At 42.8% G+C, this 18,028-nt stretch overlaps 2 protein-coding genes across 2 annotated transcripts; one reads left to right on the top strand and one right to left on the bottom strand.

Moving 5' to 3' along the window:
- The first annotated feature begins 1,686 nt into the window (after positions 1–1,686).
- On the top strand, positions 1,687–12,365 carry LOC126982721 (cytoplasmic 60S subunit biogenesis factor ZNF622-like). Its single transcript, XM_050835016.1, has 10 exons — positions 1,687–1,918; positions 2,886–3,112; positions 4,152–4,278; positions 5,152–5,249; positions 6,540–6,728; positions 7,640–7,814; positions 8,621–8,738; positions 9,146–9,274; positions 9,776–9,890; positions 10,122–12,365. Exons 2-9 carry the CDS (start codon positions 2,915–2,917, stop codon positions 9,882–9,884), a joined length of 1,143 nt encoding a protein of 380 aa, XP_050690973.1. The 5' UTR covers positions 1,687–1,918; positions 2,886–2,914; the 3' UTR covers positions 9,885–9,890; positions 10,122–12,365.
- LOC126982723 (RWD domain-containing protein 4-like) lies at positions 10,281–18,006 on the bottom strand. Its single transcript, XM_050835017.1, has 5 exons — positions 17,867–18,006; positions 14,966–15,209; positions 14,175–14,284; positions 12,972–13,179; positions 10,281–12,603 (listed from the first exon to the last, which is right to left on the bottom strand). Exons 2-5 carry the CDS (start codon positions 15,062–15,064, stop codon positions 12,451–12,453), a joined length of 570 nt encoding a protein of 189 aa, XP_050690974.1. The 5' UTR covers positions 15,065–15,209; positions 17,867–18,006; the 3' UTR covers positions 10,281–12,450.
- Between the last annotated feature and the right edge of the window lie 22 nt (positions 18,007–18,028).

Consider the following 18,028-nt stretch of genomic DNA (forward strand, 5'->3'; position numbering starts at 1 on the left):
GGTTTGAGTATATTCATGAAAGATGGACCAGCAGGAGTGTTAAGGTATATTAGATTTATAAAGGAAACTGAAAAGCGAGGATAGAAGTGGATATATTGCTACTGAAAATTAATGGAGTGTTTAGGTATTTTAAATCTATGAAGGAAACTGAAAGATGAGGATACAAATGGATATATTGTTACTGAAAATTACTGCGAGTGTTTAGGTATTTTAAATTTATGAAGGAAACTGAAAGATGAGGATACAAAAGGATATATTGATACTGAAAATTACTGGAGTGTTTTGGTATTTTAAATTTATGAAGGAAACTGAAAGATGAGGATAGAAATGATATATTGATACTGAAAATTACTGCGTTTAGGTATTTTAAATTTATAAAGGAAACTGAAAAGCGAGGATAGAAATGGATATATTGATACTGAAAATTAATGGAGTGTTTAGGTATTTTAAATCTATGAAGGAAACTGAAAGATGAGGATTCAAATGGATATATTGATACTGGAAATTACTGGAGTGTTTTGGTATTTTAAATTTATGAAGGAAACTGAAAGATGAGGATACAAATGGATATATTGATACTGGAAATTACTGCGAGTGTTTAGGTATTTTAAATTTATATAAAGGAAACTGAAAAGCGAGGATCGATAGAAATTGATATATTGCTACTGAAAATTAATGGAGTGTTTAGGTATTTTAAATTTATGAAGGAAACTGAAAGATGAGGATACAAATGGATATATTAATACTGGAAATTAATGAAGTGTTTAGGTATTTTAAATTTATGAAGGAAACTGAAAGATGAGGATACAAATGGATATATTGATACTGGAAATTACTGGAGTGTTTTGGTATTTTAAATTTATGAAGGAAACTGAAAAGCGAGGATAGAAATGGTTATATTGCTACTGAAAATTAATGGAGTGTTTAGGTATTTTAAATTTATAAAGGAAACTGAAAAGCAAGGATAGAAATGGAAAGATTGGTACTGGTAATCACGAATGGTTAAGCTAAGTATTATAGAATTGATTAAGCATTTGAAATCAAGAAACTCCAATGGTCAGTGCACACGAAGGTTGACAAAACGGTACCAAAGTATTTCCTTATAATTCATGCATGACATTCAAGGGGAAGCTGTTGTTGCGTAATGTGAAGAAATTATAAGAGAGGACAAGAAGTGATGCATGGAGCTCATGAGTCAGGAAAAGGCAAATTTAAGTGACTCGGGTACAAGATATGGAACTCTAGAATGAAAGATCCGTCATGAAAAGGTGTATCTGGAATATTATGGAAAAGTAGGTGAGGGAAGAAAGAAGTTGAAAGATATATATATAATCGTTAGAAGTATGACAGAGAGAACGACAATGATGCAGGTGTTTGTGGGTGAGATGGGCGTGTGATGAATGAGAGGAGTGGATGCTGCTGGGGCTGAGTGGAGTGACGAGTGGACGAGTGACTGAGACCTTCCTCCAAGATTGAGACAGTGAAAGAGTTCTTGGAGAGCATGTGGCGCTAAATATGTAGGCATTGATGTCTTGCCTCGAGTAGAACATCGTTTTTCTCTCTGTTTTTTTTATATATTCTTCTTATTTTGACCTGTTCCGCTTTGTATCGCTTCTTAATAAGTCCTCCTTTTCAACACTTCTCAAGGAGCTGCCGTTACAAAGCCCTGAGAGGGGAGAAATCTTAATTCACCTGTGACATCAAGTTCAAGATCACCGCCCACACGTCACTTTGTTTACTCCTCGTCAGCTGTCTTGCACGTGTGTCCTCGGCTGGCCCACGTCCATTATAGTGAAGAATTGTCTTATATATTGAAGCAGTGGTGTCCTGTGTGCCCCTGCGAGGAGGAGGGAATCTTCTGTTGTCCTGACTTGGTGCAGCGGAGGCGGAGGACGCATTGCACCACCTTCACCACCACGTGAGAACACTCCTGCTTTTGGTACAAGGGAAGGCAGGGACAGTTTGGGGGCCATATATTATTTTTTTCTGGCTATCACTGCGCTATATAACATTATCTTGTTCCTGGTTTCCGTGGGCGTTGTTTGGGTCCAGTGTTGCGTCACCCAAACTCTGGGGTTGACACTTGTTTTGTGATGGATCGTGATATCTGAGTCGTCATTCTGGGCTGCATTTTTCTTTATTCAGGCATTTGATCTCTTCAGATATCACTAGTTTTGGAGTTATGAGCTATATATTGAAATAACCAAACCTGCCTTCCATACATAATATACCTTAAGATGACAATAGCAGGCTTATTGCTGCAGGATTAGTTTACTGCTTATTGTTAATGAGGTTTCAGGTAAGCTGTTGCTGTCAAATTGGTAACTTACTAATGCTAGCGGCTGCTCTTACCACCTACAGACATTCATCTCCATACTCTTTATTTGGGAAATGACACCTGTTTAGATTACTGCATGATTCATGGCCTACACATTACATATTTATCAAGATCAAGAAATCCATAATGGCAGAAATTTGGTTAAGGAAACATGTGTTACCGGTACCAGAGAAGTACTCTCTAAGATAGGAAAGTAGACATGGACTTCTGGTGTAATGTTGCATTAGTTTACTGTGCCATATTTTGTTGTTCCTTATTTTTTGTGTCTGGATGCTTTATTGCTGTTTTTCTTTGTCCTTTCACAATTTTTTTTTTTTTGCTGTATTTCTATTTATTAGTAATAGGGTGGTGGGGGAATGGAAGAGACTCAGCTGTTACATAGAGAGTGCGGGGACGATAGCTTGTTTTAAGAGTAGACTGGATAGCTACCTGGCCAAGGAGGACAGGTGGTAATGGGGGTAAATCTGGAGCTGCCTTGTGTAGGTCAGTCGGTCTCTTGCAGCCTCCCTATGTACTTATGTTTTTATGTTTCCTGGTGGCCCTGAAGTGAGCAAGAAGAGAGCCACCACCACCACTATGGCGGCCACCTTCACCTGCCTGTCGTGCCACGTGGCCTTCGCCGAGGCTGAGGGCCAGCGGGACCACTTCAGGTCAGACTGGCACCGCTACAACCTGATGAGGAAGATGGCCGAGCTTCCGCCGGTGTCCCGTGAGACCTATAATGAGAGGGTTGGGCAGCAGCAGCAGCAGACTCAGCAACAGCAGGCAGGCAAGGTGAGTGCTGCCTTCATCCCAGTGAGTGTTAATCTTGTGGTGCTGTGCAATGCTTGGGAAATATGGAACTGAATTGTACACTCATTTTGTAATCCAGCCATCAATTCAGGTTATTATTATCTTTAGTTTATGTCCCAACCAATGTCTCTGGGTAATAATATAGAGCTGTACTATATACTCTCATTCTATAAGCCAACCATCAATTCAAGTAGTTATCTTCAATACATGTACCAACCAATATCTCTGGGACATATGGAGCTGAACTGTGCACTCATATTTTGCAAGCCAGCATCAGTTGAAGGAATTACATCTCGGTTATGATTCAGTAAAAGTACGAACTGATATCTCCCAAACTAAACACTCCATTTGCCTCCTTACTTCAGAAATAAATTAACTAAACCTCCAACCACCTCTTTTGAGTATATTCATAGGTCATGTATCCTTAGAAATGGGGAGGATCGGTGAACATGAACACGTATTTGTCATGCCTTTAACGCGGTAGCAGTAATGGGCCAAATTTGTGGCTTTACCGTGTACCAGCGATGGGACAAATTTTTGCCATGATATTAACCCCCCAAAATAGATGATGCATAAACTGATCACAAGTGCGTTCATATATATTATGAAATGGTTTGCGTGAGTGATGATCTTTTCTCATTATACTTGCTTAGAAGGGCCTTTAAGAAACATGATCCCCACAGCTACCGGGTTAAAGATTTGATTTAAACAGTGAAATTACTAAAAAATATATAAAAAGATAAAGATGTGTGTGGGTAAAGAAGGTATAAAGAAAATAAGATAAGCAAGAATCAAATATCAAAATGTGTGCACAAAACCATTAAGTATTTAGGACCCTTTATTTGCAGATTAATTTCTCATATATTTTCAGAAGTAATAAACATCCCCCTTAGGCCCTGGTCCACTTATTTTCTTCTTTCCGTACAACCTCTACTCAGTCCTTTACAATATTATTATTATCATTATTATTTTCTTCTTGTACAACCTCTGCCCAGTCCAATGCATTAACACACTTTGACAGGCGGAGGACGGTTCCAAGAGTAAGATTCCGTGCCGGCCGTGCAAGAAGACCTTCGCCAACCAGAACGCTTACGACAACCACATCAAGTCTAAGAAGCACATGGAGGTGGTGGTGGCCAACTTTGAGGGTGAGCACAAACATCTGAGTCTCCACAAGTCTTCTAATTTCCCTTCTTTGCCATTTGTGACGTTCAGAATACCATAGTTGACCCTCCCCATCTTTGCCTCTCCACAAGTCTTTCTCTCCTTTGTCATTAGTGGGGTCCATAATACCTTAATTAACTTGCGACAAACATCTCTGAGTTTTCACGAGTCTTTTAATTTCTCTTCTTTGTTTTAGGAGGTCCAGAATTCCATAGTTGACTTTCCCCTTCTCAGCCAACTTGCGACAATCATCTTTGAGTTTTTACGAGTCTTCTAATTTCTCTCCTTTTCCATTTGTGACGTCCAGAAGACCATAGTTGACCCTCCCCATATTAGCCTCTCCACAAGTCTTTCTCTTCTTTGTCATTAGTGAGGAACATAATACCTTAGTTAACCTTCTCCTTCTCAGCCAACTTGCGACAAACATCTCCCGAGTCTTCATAAGTCTTCTAATTTCTCTTCTTTGTCATTTAGGAGGTCCAGAATGCCATAGTTGACCTTCCCCTTCTTAGCCAGCTTGCGACAAACATCTCTGAGTCTTCACAAGTCTTCTAATTTCTCTTCTTTGTCATTTAGGAGGTCCAGAATACCATAGTTGACCTTCCCCTTCTCAGCCAACTTGCGACAAACACTTCTGAGTCTCTGGAAGTCTTTAATTTCTCCTCTTTGCAATTGGTGAAGTCCAGAATACTGTAGTTAGCCTCCCCACCTCTCTCTGAGTACATTTCACATTCTAATTAATCAAACTGAAGGGTAAATGAACAGGAGAGTTAGTGGTTTATCCTGGCAAGTTGACAAGGCTTGAGGATGTTTACTGGTGTGGTCTTGTTTACATTTCTCGCCCTCTATATTTCCAGAATCCAATAATAAGAAGAACCGCAAGCACCAGAGGAAAGTGTCGGCGCCGGTGGAGGAGGAAGACTCCGAGGACGATGATGATGATGAAGACGTTGAGGTAAGGAGGAGGGGAAACTCTTGTCTTGTGAGGGAACTTAAACTAAGGGAAAACGTTGGAAATTAAGGTGAAGAGAAGGGGAGACTCTTGTCTTGTGAGAACTTAAACTAATGGAAAAATGTTGGAAATTAAGGTGAAGAGGAGGGGAAACTCTTGTCTTGTGAGAACTTAAACTAAGGGAAAACTGTTGGAAATTAAAGTGAAGAGGAGGGGAAACCCTTGTCTTGTGAGGGAACTTAAACTAAGGGAAAAATGTTGGAAATTAAGGTGAAGAGGAGGGGAAACTCTTGTCTTGTGAGGGAACTTAAACTAAGGGAAAACATTGGAAATTAAGGTGAAGAGGAGGGGAAACTCTTGTCTTGTGAGGGAACTTAAACTAAGGGAAAAATGTTGAAAATTAAGGTGAAGAGGAGGGGAAACTCTTGTCTTGTGAGGGAACTTAAACTGAGGGAAAACGTTGAAAATTAAGATGAAGAGGAGGGGAAACTCTTGTCTTGTGGGAGAACTTAAACTGAGGGAAAAAAACTTGGACATTAAACTCAGGTGGAGGAAGAAGAGTCTAATGATGATGATGAAGACATTTAGGTAAGGAGGAAGGGAAACTCTTGTCTTGTGTGAGAATTTAAACTAAGGTAAGAAAACCATTGGACATTAAACTCAGGTGGAGGAAGAAGAGTCTAACGAGGATGATGATGAAGATGAAAATGAAAAGCCTCACCAATCCCAAATCAAAGAATCCCACTGAAATAAACCCTCTATTTAGCATGAATTCCTTTGGTACTGATCTCGTATTAACCGGGTGGTAGCAGCGGGGATCATGTTTCTTAATGGTCCCTCTAAGCGAGAAAAATGAGAAAAAATCACCCCTCACACGAACCATTTCATAATATATATCAAAGCATTTGTGATCAGATTATGTATCATCTATTTTTGGGGGTTAAAATCATAGCACAAATTTGGCCCGTCGCTGCTACACGGTAAAGCCACAAATTTGGCCCGTCGCTGCTACACGGTAAAGCCACAAATTTGGCCCGTCATTGCTACTGGGTTAAATAGATGCAGGAATAACTTAATAAGACTTTTAGATCAAGAGTCTTAGTATAGTAATGGAAGTGTTGAGGATGGGTAGGTGGCTGAGAGGTGTGTGTGTGTGTGTGTGTGTATCCTTCAGGCTTTTTCGTTTTTCTTATATTTTTTATCCCTTAGCCGTTTCCTGTACCGTAAAAAAATGAAAAAGTGTGGTGATGGTACTTATATTTATGGATTCAGAGTCTGCTGCTTGTGTTGTAGGTGGAAGAGGTGGACAGCGACGAGTGGGAGGGCGACGCGGTGGAGCTCCTTGACTGCCTGTTCTGCCCACACCACGCCGAGACTGTGGAGGACGAGCTTCACCACATGATGGAGGTGCACTCATTCTTCATCCCCGACCTGGAGTTCTGCGTCGATGTGCCAGGACTTGTCACCTACCTGGGCGAGAAGGTGTGTGTGTGTGTGTGTGTGTTTTCCTAGTTGCAGCATGGAGGGCCTGAGGTATATTTGTCTGGTCCTGTCTCCATATCTATAGTCGTCCAGTTTTTCCTTTAAGTTCCATACGCTTTTTACCTTCACCACCACTTCTTTTCATTCTTTCCAAGTGTTTATATATGTGTGTATTTAAGTGTATTTACCTAGTTGTAATTTTACAGGGCCTGGGCTTATGCTCGTGTGGTCCCGTCTCCGTATCTGTAATTATATGTGTGTGTGTGTGTGTGTGTGTGTGTGTGTGTGTGTGTGTGTGTGTGTGTGTGTGTGTGTGTGTTTATTTGACAACAAAATATTAACTGCTCCTGCTTTGTGTTTGTGTAAGCTACGATCTTTTGTTATTAAATTAACCTTGGTACCTAAATAAGTGTGTGTGTGTGTGTGTGTGTATTGTTGATCTGAAGGTGAATGTGTGTGTCTTTGTGTACTGGTCAGGATAGCTGCAATATTTAGGAGCATAGGAGAGGGAGAAGGGGAGTGTGTGTTTGTGCATGTGTGTGTGTTAATTTGAACATGAACTTGTGTATAGTGTTTGAACAGGTTAAAGATAGCCCAACAGCCAACCAGTCATTGCTGCCATACATTCCTTGCAGGTCAGGTGTGGGTGACAAATCTTAGGTAATTCAATAAGCCACATTCCTTGCAGGTCAGGTGTGGGTAACAAATCTTAGGTAATTCAATAAGCCACATTCCTTGCAGGTCAGGTGTGGGTAACAAATCTTAGGTAATTCAATAAGCCACATTCCTTGCAGGTCAGGTGTGGGTGACAAATCTTAGGTAATTCAATAAGCCACATTCCTTGCAGGTCAGGTGTGGGTAACAGATCTTAGGTAATTCAAGTCTTATCGTTGCTACCACATTTTCTCTAGATCGGGTGTGGGTTTGAGTGTCTGTCATGCAAGTGGTCGGCCAAGCGATGTCCGACGCTTGACTCTGTGCGCAAACACATGAATGACAAGCGCCACGGCAAGATGGTGCTGGAGGGCGACAGTCTGGTGGAGTTTGCCGAGTTTTATGACTACTCTGCCTCCTACCCCGATGCAGGTCTGTTTTTTTCGCTTGTCTTGGCTCATGCTCGTCCCTCTACTGTCCAACCTCCTATTGCAAGGCTATCTTCATTCTTTCATCCTTAACCTAACCTAACTTACTGTCCAACCTCCTAGTGAAAGGCTATCTTCATTCTTTCATCCCTAACCTAACCTACTGTCCAACCTCCTAGTGCAAGGCTATCTTCATTCTTTCATCCTTTTCCCTGTTAGAATTGCCTTCCTATGACTTAAACCAGAGCCGTAGAATAGGAGGGTGAGGCCAAATTCTTCACAGGCACCATTTTTATTCCATGTGAAATTCAAGTTGATACTGATTGTTGCGTGTTCTTAACCCGTCTGCTGCGATTGGCATGTATTTGGCTTTCACTGGTAGCCTGGTAACGTAAACTCCCAGGTCTTTCTCTGCCTCTGTGGTGGATAGTGGAGTGTTTCCCATGTGGTATTGGTATGCTGGATATCCCCTCCCAAGGTGCAGGACTTTACATTTTTCTTTATTAAGTTGTAGCAGCCACTTGTTGCTCCATTCCTGTAGCTTGGTGAGGTCTTCTTGTAGGAAATTCACAGTCAAGGGGTTAATGCTACTTTCCTGTGGGTCTGTACCTGAGTGGCCTCCTGTTAGTGGTGTTTTCTGGCTTCAGGTGTTGGCTAAATACTTGATTATTGCCAGTTTTTAATGTTACTTTTTCCTGTGGGTCTTTACTTGAATGTCCTCCTACTGATGGTGTTCACAGTGTTCTTGATGGTACTCTTTCCTGTGGGTCTGTACCTGAGTGTTCTATTAATGGTGTTTTCTGGCTTCAGGCGAGGAGGTGTCCCCCGACGATGAGGTGAAGGACACAGTGCTCTCCGGAGACAGCTACCAGTTGGTGCTGCCCTCGGGAGCCACCGTGGGCCACCGCTCCCTGGCCAGATATTACCGGTGAGTGGACGCACCAGTTTTGAGGGAAGACTGAGGAGGGTTGGGCATGTGTGGAAAGAGAAAAGGTGTGGTTTGAACATGTTGAGAGGCTGGGTGAGGAGGTGTGGTTTGAACATGTGGAGAGGCTGAGTGAGGGTGTTGGAGTAAGGAGGGGGTCAAAAGGATGTGTGAGGGTGGTGTGGTGTGAGGTAGAGTGTGTGGTACAGCTGTGGTTTGGATGTGTGTAAAGAATGAGTGCAAGGGGTGGGGAGGGGAGGGTGTGGAAAGCATGGGTGAGGGTGGTTGAGGGTGATTGGCTGGCTGATGTTTTTTTGGGGCACATTAAATTTTTCAGAGACTGGGAGAAGATTTAAGGCTAAGTGAGGGACGTTTTCAGAGGCTAACTTCTCTCAAACTTCTCTCATCAGGCAAAAGCTGGATCCCAACCGCAGCAGTGCCGTTGTGCTGAAGCGGAAGCCGGGCGTCGCCTTCCACAGCGTGATGGCCAGGTACAAGATGCTGGGCTGGACCGGCGCCACCAGGACGGACGTGGTCAGGTGAGGGGGGCCACGAGGACACGGGATGCGCTCTCTCTCTCTCTCTCTCTCTTTCACTCTCTCGTTCTTGTATGCATTCTTTCCTTATTGTTTTTTCCTCATCCTATGCATATTTTTTTATTTTCTTTATCTTATTTTTTTTTCCTTTTCCTCTTGTTTCCTTCCCATCCTTTTTATTCTCTTGCTTTTCATTTTCTCTCCCCCTCATTCCTTTATGCATTCTTTCTTTACTTTTTTTGTCTTCCTATTCTACATTGTTTTCTTCCTTTTTTTCGTTATCTTATTTTTCTTCCTCCTCTTGCTGTTTTCTCCTGCCTATACATATATATTTTTTCTTCTTAATCCTTCTTAATATCTCTCTCTCTCTCTCTCTTTTGCAGTACCACTTTGAGCTTTGTTTCCTCTCCTTCTGTGTGTGCCCTTGAGCTGCCTCCTTTCCTTATATAAATAATACTAATTAAAAAAAATATAACAGTGCTCATGCTTGTGTGTATTTTGCAGGAAACACCGCGACCTCAAGTTCATGACACAGGTCCAGAAGAGGCAGTGGGTCAAGATGGGCACCAAGGCCAACAAGCTGTTCGTGCCGCGCATCCAGAACCCAATATAAGCAACCGTGAGTGTGTGTGGATGCTTATATTGCTTGCTAAAAACCCTGGAATGTCTCTTGTCAAAATCATCAGTTTGTTCGCTCGGCTGCTCTGTTTGTGTCCAGGACAGACTCAGCAGCCAAACACTTTTGCATTGAAGGAAAAGAGCCTTGTGTGGAGAGCAATGAAGGAGTTGTGATGCTTAACCTGCTGCCCACAACACCCCTGCCAGCTAAATGATCCTTTTTTTATTACAGAATTTCCACACCTTGTTTTCCTGTGTGAGGATGGAATGGTGCGGAGGTGTGTTAATGCCACAGCACAGACCGGTCAGCTGTCAGCAAGATGAGCTTGTGCTGTGAAAGTATTCCTAAGCCAGATATTTTTTTTTACATGGAGCTCAAATAATGAAACAGTTTCTCTAAGTTGCAGAAAACATGTGATTTTTTTTTATTCATGGGAGACTTGTGGCATTAGTCAGGGTTTTGGGATACAATACCTTTTATTGCTAAGAGGTATAAATATTTCTATCTAATGGCATCACATATATATAAAGACAAAAAAAATAAAAAATATTGCAGAGTTCAGTCAACCTAAAATCTATGTAGTACATGTTGATGGTGGTGTATGTCATTATTGTCTGTGTGCATCACTCGGCCAGAATCAACCGCTTTGAGATTCAGGGCTACAGCGGCGGGTGACTGAGATAAATACATCGTTTCTGGCTGTGCCTTGCAGGGATGCACCGAGGGGAACTGATAAGAAACTGCCATGTACACAGAACAGTAATTTACAGGAACAATCTGTTAGACTTTGCATTGTATATACACAAATGTGCAATACACACACACACACACACATACACACACACAGCATCAGGCCACACCCGTGTAGGCTTCATTACTGTTATTTTGAGAAAAATCCTAAAAATGGTGTATCCCGACCTTCATTTCAGTCAAGTCCAGTGACAGCTGTGGTGCAGTGGTCAGTGTGCCAAGCTATGACCACAAGCCTTGGTTTTAATCCCGGCGTGGGCAGTCCATGCAGTTTACCCCGCTGTTCATGATTCCTTTTGGGCTGGTTGATAAATAGCATAGCTGGGCACGATAACAGAAAATCTTATTCCCGATAACCGACAACTGATGATGGAAAACCTTATCGGTGATAACCAATCTTCGTTAACTAGAGACACAAATATAGGAGATAGACCTTCATCACCATGGCATGCTCACAAACGAATATGGAATATCAAATTTGAGGCAGTGAATAATCATAAAAAAAAATAACCTAATGTTTTAATGTTGATGATCTAAGTATGAAATATCTTCACTGAAGATATTTCATACCCCCAGTTTTTTTCATACAACACTGGGCGCCCGGGCCACACATGCGCAGTTGGGAGGAGACAACGTTTTTTTTTTTCTGAGGCGGAAAAAAGTAGCAATTATCGCTAGTTTGGTTACAAAAGTAACGAAGATACCGATATATATTTAAATAGGTAGCGGATGACCGATAACCCGATTTTGTTATCAGCAATAACTCCCAGCTATAATAAATAGGTACCTGGGGAAACCCAGAGAAGATAAACTGTGGTACCCTGGATGTCACACTGGCCGTGTGTCCCGGAGTGATGGGTTCTTACCCACCACAGACTCAAGGGCCAATGTGACAGTACCGAGGCCAAGCACAGTTGTAGCACACGCCCCCAACCTTACATTTACCTTACTATTTCAAAAAAATACGAAGGTAAGGGCAATTGGGAGCCAACACTATAGCTGCAAGTGACCTTGGTGCTCAGATGCACACCATTAACCCTTGCGCCTGTGGTGGAAGAGAACCCATCACCCCAGGACACAGGGTCAGGGCAACATCTGGGTTATCACAGTTTACCTTCCCCAGGTCAACCTGCCTGAAAGGGAAGATGAACACCAGCAGGTGGGCTGCACTATGACTGCCCAGGCAGAGATTTATAGTTAGGCACGGTAACCACTGCACCATATATATATATATTACATTTGGCCTATAGTGCCGGTAGGCTTTCATGGTGGGACATGTTGGTCAGCCCCAGCCTGTTTGTGGTGCAGGCTGGCAGTTGGCCACTCAGCTATGTATAGATATAGACACAGGTGTTAGGTGAGTGGTCAGCATGTGAGTGCAGTGTCCTGGAGGACCCAGGTTCAATTTTATATATTAAGGCTACATAAGATGTAACTATGCTAGCATTGTATGAAATGTAGAAGCACAATGAAAACTTACTTTCCTACACTGGAAGACAAAAGACTAATACGGAAAATGAAGCGAGTCACCTCACTCTTCCCACTGACTAAGAATTTTGACTTTCAATGACAAACCTGCACTTGTACCAGTCACTCAAGTCATATGCACACACACACACACACACACCAAGGCACCAGGTGATATAGTCTGGCAGTAGTAAGTTAAGAGCATGTAAACCTTGTTAAATACTTTTGTGAAGATGAAATAAAAATGCCTATTTTTAATTGTGCCTATCTGTTCATGACATTCATGTTGATTTACGCCAAGTGTCGATGAGGATGGCAGGAGCTTCCACCTTGAGGGTTGGTGCTATCCGTCATTCTTGGAGCCGCCGGTCTGTGAGAGGTGCTTGACAATGTCCACCCAGTTGTAGCCGCGCGCTCGCTCCCCGGCGGCATTCTGGCGGTCCCACAGCCGCCGCTTCTGAGCCTTTGTTAACTGCTCTTTCTTCTCCTTCTTGCCCTGGTGGAACAAATATATCAAGGTGAAAACATTAATAGTATCATTACAAACCAGAGGCATCACTACATAGCTCCTTCACATAATAATTGCTAAAAACTAGAATTTACATGACATTTACAGGGAGCCTCAGGAAATGCAGACATCCTGAAGTGGAGTAAAAATGACTAGTGATGATTATTGCCACTTGGGGCACTGGGAAGGGAAAAGAAGGAAAGGGAAAAAATAAACAAAAAGTGTATGAGAGAGAGAGAGAGAGAGAGAGAGAGAGAGAATGGAGGAAAAACAGGTTAGGGAAGGTAAGGGACAAACAATGTATATCTATTTACAAAACTGAAAAATAAAGGAAATGAAATGATGCCAGTTGTTACCTCACTCGCATCATCCACCGATAACCTCCCCACATCACCGATCACTTGAGACACGCCTGGAAGGGCCGCCTCCTCGGGCTGGGCCTCGAGAAGCTCATCCTTGGCCTCCTTCAGCCATTCAAAGAGAGTGAAGGTCATGCTCATACCAAGGTTGACCTCCGCCTGTTTCTGTAGCTCTGCCGTGATCTTCTCTTTCACTGACGGCAATCTGAAAAATAATAAATAAATAAATAAAATTACTTCCCTCTGGATCATCTTGGTTTAGGAAGATGCTCATGGCCTCACCCTTCCTCCCACACACACACACACACGCACACACATATATAGCTCCCACAAAGAAATATAGAGGTTTGGAACAGACTAAGTGAAGAAATAGTATTGGCGAAGAGTGTGCAGAGCTTCAAGGAAAAGTTGGATAATTATAGATATGGAGACAGGACCACACGAGCGTAAGCCCAGGCCCTGTAAAATTACAACTAGGTAAATACATGCACGTTAGGTCACTCAGCCTGTCCATTCATCCCTTGTTTGAAGAGCCCAAATTGGTGTCTGAATAGCCTTGGTTAGGGATGGTTGCTTCTGTGGTGCAAGTCAATTTCTAACTACAGTACACCTATTTAACATGATAGGTAACCAAGAAATTCAAGCAGGATGGAGGTGTTATTCCAATGAGCTTTACTGACTTGGGACTGGTGGGGCTTCTGTGTGTGTGCAAAGGAGTCAGTTCAAGGGCATGTTATAAAGAAATCGTGAAGAAACACACTAAATGAAGGGTCTCCTGTACTGGATTCACATTCTCTGCAAGCTATCACATCAAAGTAACCCCTTGACTGTGGATTTCCTACAAGAAGACATCACCAAGCTACAGGAATGGAACAAAAAGTGGCTGCTACAATTCACTGAAGAAAAATGTAAAGTCATGCACTTTGAGAGGGGATATCCTGCATACCAATACCACATGGGAAACACTCCACTATCCACCACAGAGGCAGAGAAAGACCTGGGAGTGTATGTTACCAGGCTACCAGAGAAGGGATATCCATCACACCAATACCACATGGGAAACACTCCACTATCCACCACAGAGGCAGAGAAAGACCTGGGAGTGTATGTTACCATGCTACCAGTGAAGGCCAAATCCATGCCAATCGCAGTGGACGGGTTAACAGAGGACATGCGTGGCTGCAGGTTCCTCATACTCACAGGTGTTTGTTGTAGAAGAGGTCGAGGGTGATGGTGGGCGTCTGGTCAGGGTACTCAGGCCCCCAGCTGATCTCCACCAGGAAGGACCTGTTGTGGCCCTCCTCGCCATACTGCAGCCACACACACACACACACACACACACAAGGAAGGACACATGTTACTGTACACCACTGAACAACAAACTAAAAAAAGACTAGACTAAAAAACTTAACCTACATTCTTTGGGAAGATGGAGATTGCATGGGGATTTAATTGAGGTTTTTAAATGGATAAAGGGGACTAATAAGGACAATTTAGATGAAGTACTTGTATTAAAAACCAAACATACAGTAATGGGTAGAAGTTTGATAAATTCTAGTTCATGAGGAAATATTTAGAGGGGAAAAAATAGTGTTTCAATTACTGTATGTGTTATTGAGTAAAGCACAAATGTAGGATACAACAGGAAAAAATACAGAAGAATGAATGCTCCAGAGTTGACTACAGTACCACCTCCTCTAAGTGAACAAGGTGGTGGATGAGTGGAACAAATTGAGTCTTTAACCCGGTAGCTGCGGGGATCATGTTTCTTAAAAGGCCCCTCTAAGCGAATTTATGACAAAAAATCATCACCCACGCAAACCATTATATGTATCAACGCATTTGTGATCCGTTTATGTAGCCTCTATTTTTGGAGGTTCATGTCAAGGCAAGAATTTGGCCCGTCGCTGGTACGAGGTAAAGCCACAAATTTGTCCCATCGCTGCTACCGGGTTAAATGGAGGTTCGATGTAAGTGGTGAACACCCTTACCTTATACTGAAAGGTTGAGTCATTGATCATGGAGTAGTTCTCGTCTCCCTCGTAGATGGACTGCAGCACCTCCCGCTCCTCCTCGTGTTCCTCCTTCATGGCTGGCTGGTTAGTGCTGCTGCTGCTGCTGATGATGATGGGCCAGGGACGAGAACCACTGCTCACTGCCACTCACAATGCTGCTGCCACCCTCACCAGCATCACCACCACCACCACTCTTGATGCCTCCCAGATGATTGGAAGTCTGAAAAATTTCAAAACTCATTCCTGACATTGCTAATTAGCTGAGCCTATTGATGGGGTTGAAAATGCTTAGAAATGGATACCTAAGAGTAGACCTTATAGTTGCAGTATTACCTACTTCAAATCTTTAGTAATACCATTACTGTCATTTGTTTGTAAGATTTCTGATAAAAAAAAATTAAAAACTACTATAGGTATGTCCTTGGTCTTTGTAATTACCATACAGAAAAAGTACTGGTGCTACCCAGGCCCTTCTCTTTAGCTCTGGGCATCACCCTCTGATGACACGCCGAGCCAAGGCCAGACGGCAAGGAATAAAGGATAATAACTCAGCAACAAGGCAGACTCACAACACCTGGAACAGTCTTCACCAGCAACACACACACACACACACACACACAGGGCACTGAAGAGTAATGTAAATGTAAAGCAAAGCGTAGCAAGTAAAGCCAGCTCACCCATGTGGAAGATCAACACCCATATACCCAACATGTCACTAATCTACACAAATATTCAAGGTCTCCACCCTAGAAGCAACCAATACAAAATACCCTTCCTGGAAAACCTTGTTGCTGAGACACCAACTATACTATCTACATCAGAGACCCACCTAACTCTTAAATCCTAGACCCAGAAATTAAGACAGGGAAGGCCATACACACGGGGGTCAGAATCTACATCCTTGAAGCAATCCCCTGCAAAACACTCCTGACTCACTCCAGTGGTGTATGCGACAGAACTGTACTAGAAATGACTGTTGACAGCAGGGTGATCAATATAGCAACAGTCTATTTCCCACTAGATAGTTCTCCCCATGGAATGAGAAACCTGAGATGCGATAAGCTTTCCACAAATTGCTACCCACACCTGATAAACAATGATCAGAGGAGAGTTCAACCTCCCATACTGTACCTGGACTCAACACGGCACTATGAAAGCAGGAAGAAACACCAGGAAAGGAGAATTACTCAATGAGTTTATGGGAACCCTGCATCTGTCCCGCCAAATACGTACAAGCCAACACAAGGAGAAACAATATATGGGACCTGCTCCTCACAAATAATACCGACCTTATAAATGACAGTGATATCCCCAATGAGGGCTGTAAAATTCCGGGTACTTTGAGAATTGAGAAAAATTTACTAGCTTGTCTGTGGCGCCTATGGACGTTTTTTCCTATGTTTTTTTAGGCTGAGGTTATTGTTGCCTCTTTAGACTTCAGTTTTAGGGGGCTGTTAGTGAATGTCCCTTAGCCCAGTGGTGGCATAGGCAGGATTGTTTATGTGACACTTATTGAGTCCCGTACCGCCCTCCAGTTAACCTAACCTAACCTGACAAATCCCAAACAGTTACTATAGGTCTAGACTCAGAAAATTCATATATATTTCCTTACTAATGAGACTTTCTACAGAACGAAGTGACGTCATTCCTTGTTGATTTATATCATAATCTTTCAACCCATAAGTACTAGCCTACTCAAGACATGATGGAACTACAAAAGATCCACAAAAAAAGTATACATATGGGCAGAAAGTTGTAACATGACTTTTAATGATGAAAAATTCGTAGTAATTAAGTTTGGAAACAATAAAGGACTAGACACACCTTACATAGGCCCAAAAGGTACAGCCATCACTACCGCATCACACATTAAGGACCTGGGAGTGACCCTATCCAGCAATGCAACCTTTGATACCCAGAGAGAGAAAACTGTAGCAAAGTGTGGACAATTAATGGGGTATAAATCAAGAACCTTTCACACTAGAGACCTAACAGTTCTCATCACTCTCTGGAAAGCCATAATAACCCCACATATAGATTACTGCTCCCGACTAAGGGTTCTTCACAAACAAAACTAGAGGGAGCACAAAGAACATTTATGGCTTATATTAAAACACCGGACCAGCAAGGGGAAGATAAAATAGACTGCTGGAACACACTCACAAGATATAGATTATATATACCTACTCCACTGAAAGAAGAACAGAATGGTGCCAGATTAATGGGGTATAAAATAAGAACCTTTTGCACTACAGACCCTGCAGTTTTCATCTCTCTCTGGGAAGTAAGTATGCCTGGAAAATAGTCGAGGGGCAGATCACACTAGCCAAGACATAACCAATAAAATGCACAAAGCCAGGGGGATTAAGAACTGGTAGAAAATGTGCCCAGTCCCCCCTACCATCAGAGAGAGAGAGAGAGAGAGAGAGAGAGCGTGTTATGCACCTAATAGGATAGGAACGAAAGGAGGAGGACCTAAGAAGCGATACAAAGCGTCACAGGTCAAAAGAAGAAGAAGAGGTGCCCTACGCATTACGCATCAAAATCAAGAGAGAGGTTGATATTAGGGTCCCTCCAATACAACAGCATATCAAGGGAGGGCACGTCTCTATAACTCCCTCCAAGCCTACATCAGAGACATTACGGGGGTGGAGACCAACACCTTCATGAGGAAACTCGACAAATTCCCAAAGAAGGAGAAGAAGAAGAAGGGAAGAAGGAGGAAAGGAGAACAATCAGCAGTTCCCAGCCATCCATGTGTCATCCCGCGCACCCAGCCAGACTAAACCTCTCGATAGCGTTGTTGTCACGACCCCCCACGCCTTCCCTGCACTCCTAACACGTGTGCCATTAATAACACATCCTGCCACGGGTTACCTGTGACGCACGAGCACCGGGGTGAGCGTGAGGAGGAGAAACGCGAGGCGGCCAAGACAATGTGCGGCCTCTGTCAGCTGATGTGTTGTTCGCCTCTTTAACGGGCTCGCAAAACTACTTCTTTGGAGCCGTTCCGCTTTTTATCGCTTCATAGGTCCTCCT

This window comes from Eriocheir sinensis, chromosome 51 (assembly GCF_024679095.1).
Source record: "Eriocheir sinensis breed Jianghai 21 chromosome 51, ASM2467909v1, whole genome shotgun sequence".
NCBI lineage: Eukaryota > Metazoa > Arthropoda > Malacostraca > Decapoda > Varunidae > Eriocheir > Eriocheir sinensis.